This window comes from Indicator indicator, chromosome 14 (genome assembly GCF_027791375.1).
Source record: "Indicator indicator isolate 239-I01 chromosome 14, UM_Iind_1.1, whole genome shotgun sequence".
Lineage (NCBI taxonomy): Eukaryota > Metazoa > Chordata > Aves > Piciformes > Indicatoridae > Indicator > Indicator indicator.
Genome location: NC_072023.1, coordinates 1342378 through 1365822, shown reverse-complemented (window position 1 = coordinate 1365822; position 23445 = coordinate 1342378). Strand labels below are relative to the sequence as shown.

General features: G+C 50.8%; 1 protein-coding gene across 1 annotated transcript in view; it reads right to left on the bottom strand.

The window, feature by feature from the left end:
- EEA1 (early endosome antigen 1) overlaps window positions 1-12886 on the bottom strand; it is a 46204-nt gene extending 33318 nt beyond the window's left edge. Inside the window, exons 1-2 of the mRNA XM_054386508.1 lie at window positions 12863-12886; window positions 5738-5830 (exon numbers count right to left, since the gene is read on the bottom strand). Of these exons, the coding sequence (XP_054242483.1) occupies window positions 5738-5830; window positions 12863-12886 (117 nt within the window). The remainder of the gene's footprint in view (window positions 1-5737; window positions 5831-12862) is intronic.
- Between the last annotated feature and the right edge of the window lie 10559 nt (window positions 12887-23445).

The window sequence follows — 23445 nt, the reverse complement described above, 5'->3', positions numbered from 1 at the left end:
CCTTCAGGTACTGGGAAGCTGCTCTTAGATCCCCCTGGAGCCTTCTCTTCCCCAGGCTGAACACCCCCAGCTCCCTCAGCCTGTCCTCATAGCAGAGCTGCTCCAACGCCCTGATCATCTTCATGGCTCTCCTCTGGCCCCTCTCCATCAGGTCCATGTCCTTCCTGTGTTGAAGGCTCCAGAGCAGGACACAGCACTGCAGGTGAGGTCTCCCCAGAGCAGAGGGGCAGGATCCCCTCTCTCCATCTCTGGCAATGGGCACTGGCAGCCCAGAAGGCCAATGGCAGCCTTTGGGCTGCCATTGGCCTTCTGGGCTGCCAGTGCCCATTGCTGGCTCCTGTCCAGCTTCTCATCACCCCCAGCCTGGATTGGTGTCAAGGATTGCCCTGACCCAGGTGAACCTCATGAGCTTCTCCTCATTCCAGCTCTGCAGCCTGTCCAGGTCCTTCTGGCTACCATTCCACCCTCCAGACTGACCAACCACACCACTCAGCTTGGCCTCATCTGCAAACTCACTGAATGATGGATTAGAGATACTGGTTTGATCTGACTTAAGGAACAGAGAATCCACTGGATCAGAACTTGTAATTCAGGACACATTTGTAGTCACGTGGATTGTGCCAGAATTAAAGTCTTACTCATCAACAGCAATAAAACCAGAAGAGAACTAAAGTAGAAATTCTGTTCTGTTCTGCTCAGGAAGAATCCAACTTCTTTTCTGGGAAGACTCTGAAACTGCTGCCTGGTATAAAATCATTCTCTGGACCAAAAGAATAAAAGTCTCTCACTACACTTTAAATGCCGTAAAATTGAAGAGGCCTCCTGATCTTAATTATATGAAACAGGACCTCTTAAACTGCTGTGATGGTTTGAAACTGTCTTTTTAATTTTTCCTTGCAAAATTCAGAACAGAGAAAGTGAAAGAGTGTAAATAAGTCATTATTGGGTGTAAGAAAGCAAAATAACAATTGTTCTAAACACTTCCATTGGATAGATAGAAATGTGTAAGAACTATTACCCAAAACAAAGTAGGCACTCTGCACATTCTGTGTTCGGCAGTGGGGGCAGTTGCTGGGCTGTCTGGCTGCTGTTTCTTCTTCTCTTCTGGCTGAAGATAACACGTACTGACCTTGGCAGCTAAGTTAACAACTTTCTGCTTAACTAACTCTGCTTCTCTGTCCAGGGGGGTCTGGGGGGGGAAGCTCCTGGGAGAGAGAGAGGCCCCTTTGGGAGGGTCCCCTTGGGGGGAAGCAAAGGGAGATCGGTTGTGCTTTTTCTGTTGATTGTATATATTTGTGAATGTTGTGAATTTTGTATATTTGTACATATTCATTGCATTTCATCATAGATTGTAGATTTGCTTGTAAATACAGCTTTCATTTGCTTCCAGACTGGGCTAGCCTGGTTATTGTCGGGGCGGGGGGGTGGAATTTCAGCTCACACCGACACAGCTGCTTTTCTAATGACCAACTAAATTTTATAGTATCATAGAATTGTTAGGGTTGGAAGGGACCTCAAGGCTCACCCAGTTCCAACCCTCCTGCCATGGGCAGGGACACCTCATACTAGATCAGGTTGCTCACAGCCACATCCAGCCTGGCCTTAAACACCTCCAGGAGTTGCTACCAGACGAAGCCTTACTGCTTATGCAGACACAGAGGGAAGGGTTTCTTCTGGTGGGAGGCATGGAAAAAATACCAGCTGTATTTTCCTTTTGATATCTTCCTCAGCTCCACTCTAACCCTGCTCTCCCTCAGCTTCAAACCATTCCCCCTTGGCCTGTCTCTAGACACCCTCATGAGAAGTCCCTCTGCAGCCTTCAACTAACTCTAGGATAATCTCAAACCCCTCCTCCAGGATAATCACAATATTGATGGGCTTCATCATCTTCAGGAATAACATTCCCCAACCTCTGCTGGTCCATGGGGTTGTTCTTTCCCAGCTGCAAGACCCTACCCTTGTCCTTGTTGGATTTCATTCAGCTTCTCCCTGCCCATCTCTCCAGCCTGTCCAGGTCTGCCTGAAGGGCAGCACAGCCTGAGGGGTGTCAGCCACTGCCCGCAGTTTGGCGCCATCAGCAAACTTGTCCAAGATGCAATATCACATCTCTCATCATGCTGATTCTGGTGTGAGGTAAACCAAGGAATGCCACAGCCTTCTTGAGAAGGAAACCCAAGCAAAAGCTGTTCCAGAAGAACACACCAGTGGCTGCCAAGTCTCCCAATCCCACAGCTCACATGAGGCACAACCGCAAACCAGAGAGCTAGCCAGAGTCACTCTTCTGCTGAAGGTACATTTTGGAATCAGGCACAGGAGATCAAATCCTCTTTCAGCAAGGAATCAGCAGGAGCAGTTGAAGAAGCTGCCACCCAAGCCATGAGGGAAAGAGCTGTGTTCATTTAAAGCAGCCCATTACCAAAGCCAGTCAAACAAAACAAACACAACCCACAGTGACAGCTGGGAGGTCACGATGCTCCTGTCTTCCTGCTGTGCCAGTGTGCTCATGCTGGTAGTGCTCAGACAGATCAGAGGCAGTTACACACACTTGCATACACAGTGGACAGATGAAGCCCTGTGAAATGTACATTTGGGTTTAAGAAACTAAATAAAAAATGGCAAAAGAAAAGCAGATTTGGAATCAAAACTCTGTCCAGTTCTTAGGTTGAAAGTTCTCTACAAAGCCAAAGTCAGGTTTCCTTCTGGGAGGTTTCTCCAAAGCACTTATCAGTTCCATGGAGAAGGCTGGAAGGAAGAGTTAGGAACAAGAAGGAACAGTTAGGAACAAGAAGGAAGAGTTAGGAACAAGAGGAAGAGTTAGGAACAAGAAGGAACAGTTTATGATCATGAAGGAACAGTGATGAACAAGAAGTGCTATGAACAAGAAGGAAGAGTTATGAACACGAAGGGTTATGAGCAAGAAGGAACTGTTCTGAACACAAACATAAACCAACCTAAAGCACACTTTCACAGCCAGCAGCATGCTGCACACTACTATGTTTTTCCAGACACTGTTGGTGCTCCCTTCATGTGACACAGAAATCAGCTGCATAAGTTGTGAATGAACATCAGGCACCAGGTCAGATCTGCTGAAACCTCACCTGCAGTACTGTGTGCAGCTTATGGGAACCTCAGGACAAGAAGGACATGGACCTGATGGAGTGGGTAGAGGAGGCCACAAAGGTGATCAGAGGGATGAAGAACCTCTTCTACAAGGACAGGGTCAGAGAATTGGGGCTGTTCAGCCTGGAGAAGACAAGGCCCTGGGGAGAACTTAGAGCAGCCTTCCAGTACATGAAGGAGACCTCCAGGCAGGCTGGGGAGGGACTGTTCAGAAGGGCCTGAGGGGATAGGATGAGAGGCAATGGTTTGAAACTGGAGCAGGGGAGAGATTTAGGTTGACATCAGGAGGAAATTCTGCACAATGAGAGAGGTGAAATAGTGGAACAGCTTGCCCAGGGATGTGTTTGAGGCCTCATCCCTGGAGACATTCAAGGTCAGACTTGATGTGGCCCTGGGAGCCTGCTCCAGTTGGAGATGTCCCTGCTCACTGCAGGGGGGTTGGACAAGATGACCTTGGAGGGTCCCTTCCAACCTGATGCCACCTGTGAATCCTTCATGCAGTTTCCCACAAGAGTGTCCAGATGTTTCACAGAAGGAGATAAGGGCAGTGTGGTGAGATTGCAGAAATGCTCCCAAGCAAAGCTGGCAGCAGCAGGAGAGGCTGAGGCAGCAGCATAGCTCTGCACCTAGCTGGCATCCCTCACCTAGGGACTGCAGGCACCTTCCTGGGTACAACAAACAAAACCAAACCCAGCATGTCACTAGAGAGCTGCCAAAGCCTAAAGGTAAATCAGTTTCTGATGAACAACTGCCTCCTTGGAGGTGTTCAAGGCCAGGCTGGATGAGGCTTTGAGCAGCCTGGGCTGGTGGGAGGTGTCCCTGCCCATGGCAGGGGGGTGGAACTGGATGAGCTTTAAGGTCTCTTCCCAGCCAAACCATTCTGTGATTCTAAGATGACATGGAAGGAGAAAAGCCAACTTGTAGCTAATGGACCTGGACCAACTGTGGAATCACTGACAAGCAGAAAACACTCTGACACACTGCACAGCATCTACCAGCAGTGCCACAGCAGCCTCTGCTCTGACCCACTTCTGAGTCAGCAGCAAGAAAAGCCAATGGTGCAATAATGTAGGAACAGCACCACTGTGACACCTCCATGACTGCAGGGAGGTCCCTTCCAAGCCAAACCATTCTGTGATTCTATGTCAAGAAATTCTTGCCACTCCTGACTGAAAGTACCTTGTGACACCCACCAGCTGTGCAGGCAGTGGGAGTGCTCTCAAGTTAACAGAATTGGGCCATTTTAGCCAAGCTTTGGGAAGAAGCATCTGTCCCCTTGCACATTTTTATCTCTTAACTCCAAATTAATGAGGTTTTAGTCTGCAATTCAAGAATATTTCCTTGCCTCAGGGACAGTGTAAATGCGCATGCAAAAGAGATGTGGGCTCAAAAATGCATGACATGTATGACATGCTGTGAAAGTGTTAAGGAGAGATCCATTTAGACTGGAGATGAGGAAGAAATTCTTTCCAGTGAGGGTCTGAGACACTGGAACAGGTTGCCCAGGGAGGCTGTGGATGTCCTCTCCCTGGAGGTGTTCAAGGCCAGGCTGGATGAGGCCTTGAGCAACCTGGGCTGGTGGGAGGTGTCCCTGCCCATGGCAGGGGGTTGGAACTGAATGATCTTCAAGGTCCTTTCCAACCCAACCCATTCTGTGATTCTAAAATGGGGCTTGATGGGGCTCCAAGCAACCTGATCTAGTTGGGGATGTCCCAGCTTACTGCAGAACTTTAGAGGTTCCTTCCAACCCAATGCCTGCTATGATTCCACTGACCGTAGTAAGGCTTCAAGAAGCAAGCAGTGCCCAGATGGAAGGCAATCAGGAATTTAAATAGCACAGAGAAAGTTTCTGTTCTCTCTTATCACAGCAGACATAGAAGTGTTTGAATCATCATCCACCTTAGTCAGTGTAAGAAAAGGGCACTTTGCTGCCTTTAATGCTGTAAGAGGAGTAATTAACCTTGCACTGCATTTGTATGCTAAGCCTGAAACATTTTCAAGCTAGGTAATCAGGCTCCATTAGCACAGCAGTTTCAGCAGCCAGCAGAGGAGGGTTCCATTTCTCAGAGTTAATATTTGACAGCACTGTAAAGCCAAAGACATTGCCATATGGGATGGAAGCACGAATAACAACTTATCCTGCTGGTTAAGCATGGCATACAGCACATAAAAATGGACAGGCTTTAGGCACCAACACCAACAAGACCCCAAGATGTTTGGTGCTTCACAAGGAGGAGGCTTCCAGCACAGTTCAGCAGAAGCAGGCTGAAAAAGGAAGCAGGATTGTGATAAACTGTTAAACCTTGCTCTTCAGAACTCTGATAAATGATTTATTAACAAGGAGGTTGCTTGAAGCTTGTGTCTCATTGCTTTTAATTTTAATCATTCCTCTCTAAGATTAGAGGAAGGATTGCTTGTGACCATCCAGGTAGGCAAGCCTAATGAACACAGAGAAATATGGCCTGGCCTTCCTTTATTTAAAGAACAGCTTAGAAGGTAACATTTCTCAGTCTTTCTTTTATTTAGATAGGTCATGAGAAGTTCCTTCCAACAGCCTCCTGGCTCAGGGAAGCAGCAGCCAAGGCCTGGGACTGCAGTGCCAGGCAGTGTACAGTACCTCAGAGGAGCCTTCGTTGTTCACGTCCACAGCATTTCCTGGGGCTGCAGACGAATCAGAATCCGAGCTCTGAGAGCCTCCTCTGCCTGGAGTCTGAAAGAGAGGGGAGAGAAATCAGAGTCTGTGGAGTGCTCTGGCAGGGGGATGGACTCAGTAATCTCCAAGGTGACAGAGCCCTGCAGCAGGCACCCCAGGGAGACTGTGGAGTCTCCATCTCTGGAGACTTTCCAAACCCACCTGGATGTGTCCCTGTGTGAGCTGCCCTGGGTGATGCTGCTGTGGCAGGGGGGGTGGACTGGATGATCTCCAGAGGTCCCTTCCAACCCCTACCATTCTGTGAGTCTATGACTGCAATTAATAAAGCAGAATACCTAGAATCACAGAACCATTTCAGTTGGCAGAGACCTATAAGATCATTGAGTCCAATCCTTAACCCAGCACTGCCAGGTCACCACTAACCCATGGCCCTCAGTACAGTATCTCCACTGCTTTGAAGCCCCTCCAGGGGTGGGGACTCCCCCACTGCCCTGGGCAGCCTGGTCCCATACTTGAGAATCCTTTTGGGGAAGAGATGGTTCCTCACATCTAACATAATCCTATGCAAAGGCCTCTTCTCTACCTGCTGGAGCACAGAAGGATTTTCTCTCCAAGAGCAATGAAGTGAAGAAGCTGAGGAGCAATTATGTAATTTTCAGTGCAAGGCTTTAACAAAAGCCTTTATCCAAGACTCTCCATGCATCAAAGAACAAGCAAACACCAGAAGCAGAGGGCAGGATTTCAAACCAGTTCCTCTCATGAAGGCTCAACACGAAACAAAGAATTAGGCTAAACTCTGCCCTTATTTAGACTCACAGAATTGTTTGGGATGGAAAAGGCCTCTAAGGTCATCCAGTCCAACCAGCAACCCAGCACCACCATGGCCATGCATTTCTTGAACACCTCTAGGGATGGGGACTCCACCACCTCCCTGAGCAGCCTGTGCCAATCCCTGACCACTCCTGCAGGAAAGTCATGAGGAAAAAACTTCTGTACCAAAAGGGCTCTCACAGACTGGAACAGGCTGCCAGGAAAGAGGTCAAATCTCCATCCCTGTGTGTATTTAAAAGCTATCCAGATATGGTGCTGAAGGATATGGTGCAGTAGTGGCCCTGATAGAGTTAGATAATAACTGGACTTGGATGATCTTGAAGGTCTTTTCCAACCACAGTGATCCTGTGAAATCCCCAGGCAGCACCACAAGGCTCTCTCCGTCCTCATCATGTCCCACCTCAGTGCTGCCCATTTCACAATGACATTTGTATATTGAGTTCTGCTACTTCTAGCCCTACAAACTGGAGATTAGCAGAGCCTGCAGGGTGCAAGCTCTCCTGTTCCAAGCAGAGTGTTGTTATTATGTGGTCAGTTAAGGCATTTGCTGTATGGAGCACTTCAGCCATGCTGTAATCACAGCAGAAGCCATCACATGGTGTGGCTGACTACCGGCCAGAAATTATTAAAGAGCACCTGGGAAAATCCTTTAAACCTTTCAACAAACAGTGTGCAGTCCTTAAAAAGAGAAAGCAGGATTCCAAGCTAGGCTTAGAAAGCTTAGGGCAAACAGGTGGCATTTGCTGCTGAGCAGCATGGAAAGGGAAGAAAGGTGAGAAGGAAAGAGGAGGTTAAGCAACTTTCAAGATCTGGAGAAACAGCCCAGAGCATCTATCTGCTGATAACACAGGCCAGTAAGAAACACAGACTGGGTTTGGTTGGAAAGCCTTCCTTTGACACAATCCCAGCATGCCAGGTGGGAAGGGATCCCAAGGGTCATCTGCTCCAACCTTTCCAGCTGATAGTGGAGTTGAAAGGAGCTGGCCCAGCACCCTGCCAAGCTGAGCCTTCAAACTGCCCAATGGAGGGGACTCCACCACTGCCCTTGGGAGATGATTCCAGTGTCTGAGTGTTCCCATGGGAAACATTTTCTTTTGGAGTCCAGTGGGAATCTCCCCAGCAGTATCTTGCCCCCATCACCTCTTGTCTTCTCCATGGGACTCCTTGTAAAAACAAAGTCTCCATCCTCCAGGAGACACCCTTGATGTGTTGCTCCATGGTAATGAGGTCTTCCCAGAGCCTTCTCTTCTCAAGGCTGAACCAACTCAGCTCTTTCAGCCCTTCCCCATGTGGCAGGTCACCCTTAAAGGCATACCTGGAGTTGAAAGCCTGAAGCAAAATTAATCTCTCCCCCAGCATATTTCTTTCCCAATTGTCAGAGCTGTATTTGTGTAGTTTGTGGAGAAGCAGGTTTCTCCTGCTAGAACATCCAACTGCTGGAGAGGGTCCAGAGGAGGCCATGAAGATGATCAGGGGGCTGGAGAACCTCCCCTATAGGGACAGGCTGAGAGAGCTGGGGCTGTTCAGCCTGGAGAAGAGAAGGCTCCAGGGAGACCTTAGAGCAGCCTTCCAGTACCTGAAGGGGACTACAGGAGAGCTGGGGAGGGACTTGTGACAAGGGTTTGGAGTGATAGGATGAAGGGCAATGGATTGAAGCTGGAAGAAGGCAGATTTAGACTGGAGATTAGGAAGAAATTCTTTCCAGTGAGAGTGGGGAGACACTGGCACAGGTTGCCCAGGGAGGCTGTGGATGTCCTCTCCCTGAAGACGTTCAAGGCCAGGCTGGATGAGGCCTTGAGCAACCTGGGCTGGTGGGAGGTGTCCCTGCCCATGGCAGAGGGGTGGAACTGGATCACCTTTAAGATCTCTTCCAACCCATTCTGTGTATCTATGAACTAGGGTTGTAGAAGCAATCTGCTAAACTTCATCAACCTGTGTTGTTTCAGAACTGCCAGCTAATGCAAAGAAATCTCATTGCCAACAGAAAGGATGGCAATGGCTGGAGCTTGTTTGCTGTAAAGAGCAGAAAATGCTATCATGAATGAGTTGAGCTCATGCCCTCATTTGATGGAGTGCAAACATGGATTTCTACCAGGTCGTTTTTGCAGAGTCATTTATCTGTGTCTAGCTGCACTCCACTCACTCATAATAACTCTTCTCAGCAGTTAGACATTCAGAATTAATTAAACCTTGGGAAAAAAATATGTTAAGCCCTGAGAAAGTCTGAACAAATATGGATTTATACAGCGTTCCCAGCACAGACTGAAACACTACAGTTGCCCAAGCGTGCTAGGGTCCTGAAGCAACCAACAAGACACAAGAATGAGGAGGTAAGAAGGAAAACAAACCCTTTGTTACCAAACAATTCTCAGTGCTAGCAACAGGGGATAGCCCAATGAAGAACTGCAAAGCTGCTTACTTCTAAAGAAGTGCGGCATGATGTTATTTTAGTCTGGAAAAGAGAAGACTGAGAGGGGATCTTATTAATGTTTATAAAACATCTGAAAGGTGGGAGATAAAAAGAAGGGGCCCAGGCTCTTTTCAGTGGTGTCCTATGATAGGGTAAGTGGCAACAGACACAAATTGGAAGACAGAAAGTCCCATCTCAACGTGAGGAGAAACTTCTGGAGCCCTGGAGCAGGCTGCCCATAGAGGTTGTGGAGTCTCCTTCTCTGGAGACTTTCAAGACCCCCATCTGTTGGCATTCCTGTGTGACCTGCCCTGGGTGAGCCTGCTTTGGCAGGGCGACTGGAGACGATCTTCAGAGGTCCCTTCCAACCCCTACCACTCTGTGATTCCATAACATGAAAAGACTCCTGACCTCACAGGCAGAAAACCTTTCTCTCCCACTGTGCCATCAGCCCCACAGAAGCAGACCTTGTACTCAGGAAGAGACACACCTGGTGCCTTCACCTCCACCTGGCAGGAGGGCATGAGCACAGCTGCAGTTCAGCACCCACCCAAGCAAACAAACCACCCAGGAGCCCTGTAATCATCAACCCAAAAAGAAGACGATAGCTAAGGTGTGAGATGCAACACATCCCAGCAAAGTCAATACCTCTGCTTCTGAGCTTGGTGTAAGGGAAAAGGAGCCTGCATTACCCAAGCTAAAGAAAAGCCTGCAAACCCTCTTCTGCCTCTAGAGCACAAGATCCAAAGACCGAGAAGCTAAGTAAAAAGAGAGCAACAGGATCTTACCTACACAGCACAACCACTAACAGTTGTAGACAGTTAAATCAGAGTCATGGAACCATACAACTGTTGAGGCTGGAGGAAAGCCTTGAGATCAAGTCCAACCTCTCACCTGGAGCTCACACTCCCACCACTGCTGCTGAGCCACTGCCACTAAACCACAGCCCTCAGCACCACAGCCACATGGCTTTGAAATGGCTCCAGGGATGGGGACTCCACCACCTCCCTGGGCAGCCTGGGACAGTGCCTGAGAAGCCTTTCTGAGCAGAAATGTTTCCAAGCACCCAAGCTGAACACAGGCTGGCACAACCTGAGCCCATTTCCTCTTGCATGTGAGAAGAGACCAACCCCCACCTCACTGCAGCCTCCTCTGAGGTAGCTGTAGAGGGCAAGGAGGTCTCCCCTCAGATACAAAGAACAAAGACAAAACCTCTTGTAAACAGGATTCAGCAGAGGAGTCCCTCACTACAAAACAGAAGATCAAAACAATCAGTTTTCCATTAGCCTCCTCATTACAACAAATGTTGTTGGGTTTGGGTTTTTTTGCAAGTTTTGTTATCTTGCAAATATAAGCAGCAAGCTTTGCTTTCACAGACCAGAGAATACAGCCACTGTCCCCCCAGCAGATGAAGCAGAAAGGGGCCACAATGGGCACAAAGGACCTTCAGAGATGAACACAGTTAAAGAAAAGACATCTCCCTAAAGAATGTGCTTACAGAAATCAAAATATCTGGGCAGGAAGGTTGTGTGTTGGACGTTCCACACAGATGTCTTTTGGAGATACCTTTGTCTAGGGCAGCACAACAAACAATGCATGAAACTGAAAAGTGGCAAAGAATGAATGAAGAGGGGGAGGGAGGGTACAGTGCAAAGGTACAGAGCAGATGGAACCCCAAGGAACCCCAAGGTGTCACACTGAAAACAGAGAAAATTTAGGAACAGCATGCAGGGAAAGCACCTCAACCAAGGACCTAGTTGAAGACAGCCTGGAGAAGAGAAGGCTCCAAAGCAGCCTTCCAGTACCTGAAAGTAGCCTACTAAAAAGCTGGGGAGAGACTTTTTACAGGGTCTTGTAGTGATAGGATGAGAAGGAATGGATTGAAGCTTGAGGATGGGAGATTCAGACTTGAGATTAGGACAAAATTCTTTCCAGTGAGGGTGAGGAGACAGTGGAACAGGTTGCCTGGGGAGCTGTGGATGCCTCCTCCCTGGCATCAGCAACCTGGGCTGGTGGAGGTGCCCCGGCCCATGGCAGGGGATTGGAACTGGATGATCTTTAAGGTCTCTTCCAACCCAAACCATTCTATGAATCTATGTTCTTCTGAGGCTCACTTTAAACTTCAGAACATATCAGAAGTATTTTCCATATTTTGTCAGCCACAGCCTGCAAGTCGAAAAGGTCTGTGTGAGGTTGTGCACAGTCACCACCTCTGTAGAAGACCTAAGGCTCTTTTAGTAAGAGGTGGGTTTTTAAAAGCGTCATTATTTCTAGCAATTAAGATATTAACACATTCCTCTCTTTATTTTGGGGGGCAGGAAGGATTCTGTTTCACCCTTGTTGGCAACCAGCTCTTCTGTAATCCTGTAATTTCTAGGACCTCCTGGGCAAAAGCCATTTGTTTAAACTCTCCAGAGAAGATTTCCTACAACACAAAAGCTTCTGCACTGACTTTCACGGTTTTACAGGAAGTCTTTAGCTGAGCTAATATTTAGGGGCAAATTTCCTTTGGCACTGTTTGAAGCTTTTTTTCCCCCCTTCTCTCAGAGCAGCTTTTCTTGCCTGCCTGTTATTCCTCAGAATCAATAAACACCCAGCCAAACGCTGCCAATATTTCATTAGGGTCTGGACTAAGTTTCCCATCAAACTTCAGGAAGGAAGTTCTTTCCCTGTAAACAACCAAACTCCAAACAGACCAAGAGCAATCTTCACCTGCTCTAGGACTGAAAAACAATCCCAGGCATGCTTTATGTCAAAAAAAAATCAGCAGTGTGCACACCCAACGTGCTTTCCTCCCCTCTCTTAACAGCTTCCTCGCATGGCAGATGAGGACAGCAGGCAACGAAACCCCAAATCCAAACGAGGGGTCACACAGGCAGCACGCTCCCAAAGAGACACTTGACAGGCTGCTGGCTTCTCCTCTATCCGTGAGCTCCTTCTGCACGACACTGAGACCGCTCCTGTGGGCTCTGGAGCGCTGCCTTCCCACCGCCTGCGTGACTCAACCTTTTTTTTTTTTTTCGGTGCATCCTCCAGCCAAGCGCCAGCGACGGAGGACTCCCCGGGCCCCGAGCCGCGCTGACACCGGCCCCGAGCCAGCAACTCCCTGAGAGCTTTCACCAGCGAACTGCAAGCGGAGAAACGTCAGGATTTGGGAAAGCCAGGAGGATTTCATCAACGACCGTCACAACTTGGGCTTTGCACAGAAGGCAGCGCTGCCGGAAAAGCCGGTTCCTAAAATGAGGGAAGCAAGCAGCCGGTGGCTGCGGGGCTGATTTTCGGCGTCAGGAGCCTGTTTGCCTTGCTGACCCCCAGAGAAAGAACGGCAGATCTCCCCTCGGAGGCTCTCCCCTGGCTGGGCTTCCGTCGAACCTGCCCTGAGCGCGGGCGGCCCCCGCAGCCGCGGCGACGAGCGAAGGCGGCGGGCGGAGACACCGGCGCTGCGGAAAGGAACCACGCCGGGGCAGGGCCACCCCTCGCCCCACCGACAGCACCGGACCGCCCCCTCGCCGGGCCGCGGGGCCCCCCTGGTCCCCGGCACCTCTTGCCCAGTCCGAGGGACGTCTCCCGCCCCACACCGGGACGCGGCGTGGGGCTGCGCGGGGCCGTCCCATCCCGTCCGAGCTGGGGCCGTCCCCAGCGGCGGGCAAGAGGGTGGCGGCGGACGAGCCCACGGCCTCCGCGGGCCTATCCCCTCCCTTGCCCTACCCTGCGGGACGGGCCCGGAGCTCCGGCCCCGCCACCGGCAGCCCGGCCTCAAGCCCGGCCGGCACCAGGAAGCGACACCGCCACGCCGCGCCAGGGCACGCCGCCCTCGCCGCCACCCGGGCCGAGCCTCGCTGCCTTACCCGCTGCAGAATCCGCCGGAGCATAGTGGCGGAGCCCAGCTGCCAGCGGGCGGCCGCGGCCAGGCCGAGAGAGAAGCCGCGGGCCCCCCAGGCAGCGCCGCCCCCGCCCCGCAGGAGCCCGACGCGGCCCGCTCGCCCCGTGACAGCCGCCGGGGAGGCGGCACAGCGCCGCTCCGCCCCGGGGAGGAACCGGTCCGGCCCACACCGGGCGCCGAGGGGAGGGGAAATGAGGGAGAGAGGCCGGAGGTTGCCCGGGTGGAGGATGGCAGGCCGGCAGGGGCTGCCTCTCAGGCTGGGGTGGCTGCGGCGGCGCGGGGGCTGCTCCCCGGTCTCCGCTCCCCGCCGCGGGGGCCCAGGCCAGGGTTCCTTTCCGCCGCGCCAGGACCAGCACCGCGGCTCTCGGTGCGCCGCCGGCTCTCTGCTTTCAGTCTGCCGAGGGCAGCGGGAGAAGGGAGGACGGCGCTATCGACACCCGGCCCTCGCCCTCTGCCGGCACGGCCTGCAGCGCTCTCGTAGCCCGGGGCAGGGAGCAGGCCTGGTGGCTGCCCAGCCCCAACCGTTCCTCGCGTTTCCCTGCTGCTGGCCGGGGGAAGGAAACAACCTGCAGCTGGAAGTCGCAGCTGAGGGCTGACTGCGTGAGGCAAACGCAGCGCCAAGCCTGTCACCCTGCAGGGCTGCAGGCACTGAGGCAAGTCTCCTTAAAGGAGGACTGCTGAAGCAAACTTGCTTGCATAGTTAACTGGAAATTTAATTCTGAAGGACCAGGTGCTTCCTTCAAGCCCTGAACTGAAAAGGTGACCTTGTAGTGTGAGCCCTTAGGTGTTTTTTAAATGCCGGAGAAGAGCATTCTGCTCAAAAAAAAAATACCCCTGCTTCCCAAAAAATACAAAGTACAGCCTCAAAACATCAGTCTGACGAAGACAGAAGCTGTATCTGTAGGTGCTGAGGCAAAAATCCACAGGAGATGTAGCAGGAGAGTTGAGTGGCCAGCAGATTGAGAGGCGATTCTGTCCCTCTGCTCTGCCGAGACCTCACCTGGGGTCCTGTGTCCATCTGTGGACCCCCAACACAAGGACATGGAGCTGATGGAGCAGGTCCGGAGGAGGGACAGGAAGTTGATCAGAGGACAGGCTGAGAGAGTTAGCATTCTTCAGCTCTTCACTTGAGGTACTGAAGAGATTGGCCTGAGCATCAATGCTGCATGTGTGAGGCTGACTGTGGTTTTCAGCTTCTTCACAGCCTGTCCTGACTCTGTGAGAACAGCTGTAACAGAGAGCTGACAACAGGAGGCCAGATCCTGTGCTACAGAAAGCCCCTTCCAAGTCAGTGCAATTACTTGCATGAGTGACAAGCATGTGCACTGATTAAGGCTGCATGGGCAGCATTAATACCAAACCCAAGAGCTCAGAGTCATGACTTCTATCTACTGTTGCAGAACATGAACCTTGTGGAGGTTGTAAAGCTACCCCCAGGAAACTCAAAGACAAAAATAACAGAATTACAGATTCCTAAAATGGTTTGGGTTGGAAGGGACCTTCAAGATCATACAGTTCCCACCCCCCTGCCATGGGCAGGGATACCTCCCACCAGCCCAGGTTGCTCAAGGCCTCATCCAACCTGGCCCTGAACACCTCCAGGGAGAGGACACCCACAGCCTCCCTGGGCAACCTGTGCCAGTGTCTCCCCACACTCACTGGAAAGAATTTCTTCCTAATCTCCAGTCTAGATCTGCCCTCCTCAAGCTTCAATCCAATATCTCTATTAACAACAAAAAAATTGCTCCAGTGATACTTTGATCCACTCACCCCAAGATGGAATCACTGTGTAGAGTGTGCCATGGGGCTTTGTTGGAGTAGCTGGAGAGAACTTAAGTCATAAAGATGTGTGAGATCATGTAAAAAATAAACTTGATCTGAATATGACCAAAATCTGAGCAGATCTGCCACTGAGTCACACAGAGCACTCCTCCCCAAACACCTCAGAGCAGACATGATTCTGCAGAAAGCTGAAAGCCCGCCACAAAACAAACACTGTCAATTTCCACCCTGAAAAGCTGTGGGGTTACCACAGCCATTCTTATCCTGTTACTTCAGAGATGTTAGCTCTTGCTGGCAAGTTTCCTAGGCACTTTCCAGTAAAACATAGAATCGTGGAATTGTTTGGGTTGGAAAAGACCTCTAAGACCACTGAGTCCAACCAGCAACCCAACACCACCAGGGACACAAAACCATGGCCCCAAGTGCCATGGCCACAGGTTTCTTGAACACCTCCAGGGATGGAGACTCCACCACCTCCCTGGGCAGCCTGTGCCAATCCCTGACCACTCTTGCAGCAAAGAAGTTTTCCCTCAGCTCCAACCTAACCCTCCCTTGGCACAATTTCAGGCCAGTTCCTCTCCTCCTATCACCTAAGACTAGGGAGCAGAGCCCAATCCCCACCTCACTGCAGCTTCCTCTGAGGGAGCTGTAGAGAGCAATGAGGTCTCCCTCAGCCTCCTCTTCTCCACACTAAACACCTCCAGTTCCCTCAGCTGCTCCTCCCCAGCCCTGTTCACCAGATCCTTCCCCAGCTGTGTTGCCCTTCTCTAGACCTGCTCCAGCCCCTCAAGGTCCTTCCTGGAGAGAGGGTCCCAAAGCTGAACCCAGTATTCAAGGTGTGGCCTCACCAGTGCCCAGTCCAGGGGAACCATCACTGCCGTGTTTGAACCTTATTGTTACTAAAATGAGATTAGTAACAACTTCTCCCAGCTTTGCATGATCTTTGGTCTGCTGACAATGACCTCCTCAGATGAGCCTGCCCCTGCCCAGCCTTCTGAGGTTTGCACAGCTCCACAGCTGTAGGCATTCTTTGCAACCCCCACGGTGCTGCAATGCAGCAGTGTGATGGCCTGGCCACCTGAAAGGCAATGCTGGGACTTCCTGCAGCCTCCTTCCTGCAAGGAGAAATGCTGTGGCCAAAGCCTCAATGGAAATCACTTCCAACAAGTGGAAATGGATGTTGCTGTCTTGTCATCATGACACCGGTTTCATTTATGGACAAGTATAAAGTGATTTTCTCTTTCTGAAGAGGCTGATCAGAACTGTCTCACACAAGATCTGAATCTCTTTACCCTTTCCTTGGAGGCCAAATACCAGACACAAGTGAAAATGACTCATTTTGTACGCTTCTAACTCTAGTCTCGTGTCACAATCATTTGGACACGCTGTACTCTGCACACTGGCAGCAATTCCAAGCCTGACCTGTGTGATGGACCTCTGGCACTAGCTTCAAAACATTCAGTATCTGCAGTGCTGGTGTGCACACAATGGCCTTGCATCCAAATACAACCACCCTGTGCACACATATTTCATAGATTCATAGAACTGTCAAGGCTGTAAGATACCTCTGAGATCATCAGAGAATCATAAATAGTTGGGGTTGGAAGGGACCTCAAAGCTCATCCAGTTCCAACCCCCTGCCATGGGCAGGGACACCTCCCACCAGCCCAGGTTGCTCAAGGCCTCATCCAGCCTGGTCCTGAACATCTTCAGGGAGAGGACATCCACAGCCTCCCTGGGCAACCTGTGCCAGTGTCTCCCCACCCTCACTGGACAGAATTTCTTCCTACTCTGCAGTCTGAATCTCCCCTCCTCAAGCTTCAGTCCATTCCCTCTCATCCTGTCACTCCCAGCCCTTGTCAAAAGCCCCTCCCCACCTCTCCTGGAGCCCCTTCAGGTACTGGAAGGCCTGAAAATACTGACCAAAAGAAAGATCTTCTGTGAAAATCTTCTCTACAGTCAAAGTGTTTTAAATCTTCTGTGTCTCCTGAGTATGTGCACAGCACACATTGGGCACCAAATCTATTTGATGTCCAATTTCTGCTGTGCACATACTCTGGCTATCATAATTGAAGAACATATGCACATATCTATGGATTTAATAATTGAAGAACAATTAATTCCATATTACAAAGAGCCTTATCAGTTCCCTATCACAATATTTTTACTTTTCTCACTAGGCTTCAGTTTTCACCAGAAGCTTCACAGACAAATCAATCATCAGTCAACTGGTGATGGACAGTACTCAGGTGGACAGTAGCAGACGCAAACCTGTGTGAGGCTCTTCTGACACTTCCTTGGAAATGGCTACATCATTTTAGCCAAAGAATTCCCTGCCTTCTCCCCTCAGCTCCCCACAAGAAGCAGCCAGAGGCATCTATTTAGCATTGAAAACATCTTAGCACTTTATTAATATTTAAGCAAGTATGGAGGAACTGAAAAGCAGCATAATTTAGTGGAAAGAGCTGGGCAGCCTTTTCCTAGGAGCTAATACCTGTGCCCTGCATCATGGAAAAAAGGCCATTTTTCTTTATCAGTCATTCAGTGGGATTGTTCCCTGCCACTCTCTGAAAGGTCATCTCTAGTGGTTAATATATAACTCACCAATGTGTCAGCTCTTCCCTAAAGCATTCATTCAGGCTCTGCAGGGAAAATCCCTCTGATATCTGTGCCAGAGCAAAGGTAGCTGGCAGCTGCAGTTCCACAAAACAGGATTTCAGCTGCAGGGCCAGCTTGGGAATGTCTGTCTGCCATCCCTGCCTTGCCTCTGGCTGCTTCCTCACACTCACTGCTGCTCTGCAACTGTTGTTGAGGCTGTGCTGCAAATCAGGTCACTGAGCTGATCCAAGTTAAAAATAATCTTTGTTATTTACAGGGCTGTTCTTCATGCAGTTCCTCTTCTGTCAGAAGGATGGCAGAAACTGCAGTGCTGGTCCCACTGGGACACAGAGTCTGGGGTAGTTCAGAGATTCATGGAATGGGCTGGGTTGGAGGGACCTGGAATATCAGCTAGTCCCAGCCCCCCTGCCATGGGCAGGGACACCTTCCTCTAAACCAGGTTGCTCAAGGCCCCATCCAACGTGGCCAAGGGTCTTGGCCACAAATTCATAGGGAATCAAACTACCTGTAGAAAATTCTTGCTGTGCTGCAAGGCCTGGTCCAGTCTCTGGGTATGCATTGAGCTGAAAGTTTGCTCAAGGCCTCATCCAACACCTTGAACACCTCCAGGGAGGGGGCATCAGCCTGTTCCCGTGTCTCACAAAGTTCTGGTAACATTGACAAGAGGCATTAATAACTCCTAAACTGTACTAGTGAGGCTATTCCAGAGTGAGGCACAATGAGTTCAATGCACAGAAAATGCTGAGGACCAAGCTCTACAACTCCCTGAAAGGTTGTTGAAGGGGAGGGGGTTGGTCTCTTCTCACAAGTCACAACTGATAGGACAAGAGAAAGTGGTGTCAAGTTAGGCCAGGGGAGGTTTAGGTCAGACATGAGGAAAAAATTCTGTACCACACTTCTCACAGGCTGGAACAGGCTGCCCAGGGGAGTGGATGAATCCCCATCCCTGGATGGATTTAAAAGCCATCAAGCAGATGGTGTAGTCATGGCCCTGGGAGAGTTAGATAATGGTTGGACTTGATGATCTTAGAGGTGTTTCCTGGCCATGGAGATTTTGTGAAGTGCTGGCTCAAATGGTGTCACTCTCAGTGAGAAGGGTGGAATGCCATCAGGAGAGTGTGACAATAAAGCACCAAGCATCAGAACCTTCACACAGAGGGACTGTGCTTTGCTGTTAAAAAAACAAATGAAACAGGAGAAGTTGCTCCACACCTGACTGCTGCAGGAGCAGCAGCTATACATGGAGGTGTCAGAGAATGTAGAGAGAGATGTGTGTTCCTCTGCTCTGCCCTGCTGAGACCACAGCAGGGGTATTGTGTCCAGTCCTGGGCTCCCCAGTGCAAGAGGGAACTGCTGGAGAGAGCCCAATGGAGGCTGTGAGGATGCTGAAGGGACTGCAACATCTGTGTGATGAGGAAAGGTTGAGAGCCCTGAGGGTGTTCAGCCTGGAGAAGAGAAGACTGAGAGGGGATCTGAGCAACACCTGAGGGGTGGGGGTCAAGAAGAAGGGGCCAGGCTCTTCTCAGTGGTGTCCTGTGCTAGGAAAAGGGCAATGGACCCAAACTGGAACCCAGGAGATGCCACCTCAACATGAGGAGAAACTTCTTTATTGTGAGGATGAGAGAGCCCTGGAGCAGGCTGCCCAGAGAGGTTGTGGAGTCTCCTTCTCTGGAGGCTTTCAAAGCCTGTCTGGCTGTGTTCCTGTGTGACTTGCCCTGGGTGATGCTGCTCTGGCCAGCGGGGTTGGACTGGATGTTCTCCAGGGGGCCCTTCCAAGCCCTCCCATGCTGTGTTTCTGTACCCCCAGACACACACACACTCACACCCCCTCACACACACACAGAGGTCATCTCTCCACTGAAAAGAAATGCAAACCATGCCACCTCGGGGTTCTTGCTGCCCGGCAAATCCTGCGTGCGGCTCTGATGCCTGCATGGAGGCAACAACCACCAAAGCCCATAGAGGGAGCAGGTCGCTTGCTTTTCCGGAGCCTCAAGCACCAGGAGAGAGAGCAGAGACAAAGGCACGGGAGGAAAAATGCCTCAGGGAGGAAGACCCGGGGCCAGAGCAGTTGCCCTGCGAGCAGCTCCTGCCTTTCAGGGCATGGTCAAGAAGGCTGCAGATCCACATCTGCCGTCGGTTCCTCCTTCCCTCTTCTTGTTCACTGAGAGCCCTGGGGCTGTTCAGCCTGGAGGTGAGAGGCTGAAAGGGGATCTGAGCAATGTCTATCAATATCTGAGGGGTGAGTGTCAAGAAGGGGCCAGGCTCTTTTAGGTGTGAAAAGGGACACAAACTGGAACCCAGGAGGTTCCACCTCAACATAAGGAGAAACTTCTTTGGTGTGAGGGTGCTGGAGCCCTGGAGCAGGCTGCCCAGAGAGGTTGTGGAGTCTCCTAGAGACTTTCCAGACCCACCTGGAGGTGTTCCTGTGTGAGCTGCCCTGGCTGCTGCTGCTTTGGCAGTGGGGTTGGACTGGATGATCTCCAGAGATCCCTTCCAACCCCTGCCATTCTATGATTCACACTTTGTCCTACAAGAAGTCAGGAATCTCTCAGTGTTTTCACCCTTCTGCAGTCACTGGGTTGTCTCTGCACTTCACCTTCTCTGCACATTGAGGATGGAATTTGCTTGATCAGAAATGGAGCAGAATTTCATCTTCCAATACCTGTCTAGAAGTGACAGAGGAATGCAGTAAGAAAAGCCTGGAATTTCCTGATGAAGAAAAGGACTAACTAGAAATTGCACAACTCTATGGTTCAGACATGCAGAAACTGCATCCAGAATGCAATAGGCAGAAATCTCAAGAGTTAGTTATTGTCAGGAGAGGCTGTGAGTGAACTTAGCTGGTGAGCAAAGCAGGGAGAGCAGCAGCACAGGGAGGGGATTCTGCCCCTCTGCTCTGCTCTGCTCTGCTCAGACCCCACCTGCAGCACTGCCTCCAGTTCTGGGGCCCCCAGCACAAGAAGGACCTGGAGCTGCTGGACAGGGTCCAGAGGAGGCCACAAAGATGATCAGAGGGCTGGAGACCCTGCCTATGGGGACAGGCTGAGAGAGTTGGGGCTGCTGAGTCTGGAGAAGAGAAGGATCCAAGGGGACCTCGGAGCTGGCTTCCAATAGCTGAAGGGATCCTGCAGGAAGGCTGCAGAGGAACTTTTGCTGAGGGTGTCTAGAGACAGGCCAAGGGGGAATGGTTTGAAGCTGAGGCAGAGCAGGGTTAGAGTGGAGCTGAGGAAGAAGTTCTTGAGTAGGAGGGTGGTGAGACTCTGGCACAGGCTGCCCAGGGAGGCTGTGGCTGCCTCCTGCCTGGGGGTGTTGAAGGCCAGGCTGGATGAGACCTTGAGCAGCTGAGTCTAGCTGAGAGGTGTCCCTCGTGGGGAGGTTGGAGGAGATGAGCTCTGAGGTCCCTTCCAGCCTGAGCCATTCTGTGATTCTATGATTCTGTGGTTCAGCCTTTCAGATTAAAAGACTCCAGCAACTAAAATAAAGCTTTTGGGGAGCACTGCCCTTCCTAAGATGCTTGCCTGAGTAGTGTAATTATTCTCAGCTTCAAAATTGCAATTACTAATGAAAATAATTGGTGTGCAATCTGTGGCAAAGACTTTATTGATCATCTTGGAGCTGTGAGTGAGTCCTCTTCACAGAATGGCCAGCAGAGTGTGCCCCAGCTAGCTTCCATTTCAGCAACAAAACCTAAGAGCTGACATCAAGCATACAATATTTATACCTTAAAATTAGCCTAAGAGCTTTTCTCCCCACGCACTAAGGTCTAATAATACTTCAGCATTTGTCTCCTGGGGAGCCAGAGCAGGTCTGAGGCTTGCAACATAAATAGTTTAGCAGTCATGCAGCAGTGAAAAAGGAACACTCAATGCCCTGCAACTCCCAGGCACTGCAGCATGAGGCATTAAAAAAAAACCCAAAAGAGCTACTCTTCGTTTTCCTCAGCTAACCCAGGCACTAAGTTGCATCATCTCTACAGGTTTGCCTTTATTTTGGTTTGTTTTCCCTTGCATCATCCAAGAGAGGCCATTAGAGGAGGAGATTCTGCACTGTGATGTGATTCAGCAACTCTGTGTGAAGCAAACATTGTTGGTGCACTAACAAAACACAACTGGCAAGAGCTGTCCTTGGATGGAGCCTGACTGGGAGCAGGCAAGGGGCAATGTAAGCTGAGCCTCAGTGGTCACAGAAGCACAGACTGGAAGGGGTTGGAAGGGACCTCTGGAGATCATCAAGGCCAAGCCCCCTGCCAAGGCAGGGTCACTTAAAGAAGGTCACACAGGAACATGTCCAGCTGGGGTTTGAATGTCTCCAGAGATGGAGGCTTGGGCACAGTGCTGGGCTTCATGGTTTTTTTTCTGTGTTTGAAGATGATCTGCACATAGCTGCTGCTTAGAGCAGGCCAGTGACAACAGAGGCATGACTGTGAGCTGCTGCCTCACCAAGAATGGCTCAGCAAATGCATTTTCCTTTTTATCTGAAGTCCAGGTAGCTTTTGTCCATACCAACACCTGAGGCCAGCCTCTCTGAGTATCTCCCAAGGGCATAGCCACAGAAAGAGCAGAGGAAAAGAATTTAGAAAAGATTGTAGGAAAGATTCACGACATTGAGGGGCTGGAGAAGAGACACTAAGCTGGGGAAGGGTCTGGAGAACAGGGCTGGGGAGGAGCAGCTGAGGGACCTGGGGGTGTTTAGTGTGGAGAAGAGGAGGCTGAGGGAGACCTCATTGCTCTCTACAGCTCCCTGAGAGGAGGCTGCAGTGAGGTGGGGGTTGGGCTCTGCTCCCTGGTCTCAGGTGTTAGAAGGAGAGGAACTGGCCTGAAAATGTGCCAGGGGAGGGTTAGGTTGGAGCTGAGGAAAAACTTCTTTGCTGGAAGAGTGGTCAGGGATTGACACAGGCAGCCCAGGGAGGTGGTGGAGTCCCTATCCCTGGAGGTATTTCAAAGCAGGTGGAAGTGGGAGGTGGTTGAGCAGTGGTGGGTTTGTGAGCTGTAGGCAAATAGGTAGGGCTCTGAGAGTTTCCAACAGCTGCTCCTCTTCCCCTGTGTCCCAAGGTGCTGCCTCTCCTGCTGTGTGTTCCCAGGAGACTGGCTTTCCTCCTGGGACAGCCCTTCACTGTGCTTCACAGTGACTGCAGCTTCTCTGCTCTGCCCTGAGCCTCCCTGGCATTTTTGTCTGAAGCACTGGGGGCATTTGGAGGTATAAAGGAAGGCTCTGGAGCAGGAGCTTTGGGAGGGCCAGCTGCTCACTTTCCCTGGTGTCCATAGCACCAGCAGAGGAGAATGAGCAGAGGAGAAAGGGCAGAGGTGCCAGGGCTTGCCCACACCTGCAGACTTGCTGATTTCCATGTCTGCAGATTTACTCCAGCAGGATAAAGTGTTTGAAAAAGGATTATCTTGCTGGCTCTTGTTTGCCAAAGATCAGCCTGCAGCAAGTTTTTTACAGCTGAGATACAATATCCTGATAGCAATGTTGGTGATGGAAACTCTGCCAGCTCTGGAATGCCAACCACACGCTGCCCACTAGGGCACTGGAAGGATTTTGTTGCCCCAAATGCCTTTTTCTTTTGCAAATGGCAGTATGTTGGGGGGATATTACTTGATGCTTCCAAGAGCAAAGGCTCCAAGCTGCTTAGTGGTTAGCCAAGGCCACAGGCACTATGTGCCAAGGTCCCTGCTGGGGCTTACACAGCACTTCTCATCTTCACATAGAGCCTGGGACCTGCTCCTCACAAGCTGTGGTTGCTGCTGGCTGCAGAGCTGTGAGGGCAGCTCTCTGGTGGCTTGGGGCAGGCAGGGTGGTGGTGCTGGTAGGTGGGACACATGCTGCCTGGCACTCCACTGAAGGAATTGATTTAGGGATCAGCACCCCAGACACTGGAGATATTGTGTCTTTGATGGGTGGGAAACCCTGGGAACAGAGTGCAGCTAGAAAGGAAAACATAGACAGGTTGACTCCCAGTGGTCACTATGACCTAAGGGAGTAGTGCAGGGACCTGCTAACAGGAACTTGGTAAAATTGTAACATCGAAGATGCAGAATTATGGAATCCTTTATCTCTTGCCTGACGCTTGCTTAAGCTTTGGAAAAATATATGTGTTCGTGTGATACTCTCTCTGTAGCCAGTCATGAACTTACAACTGTAGTT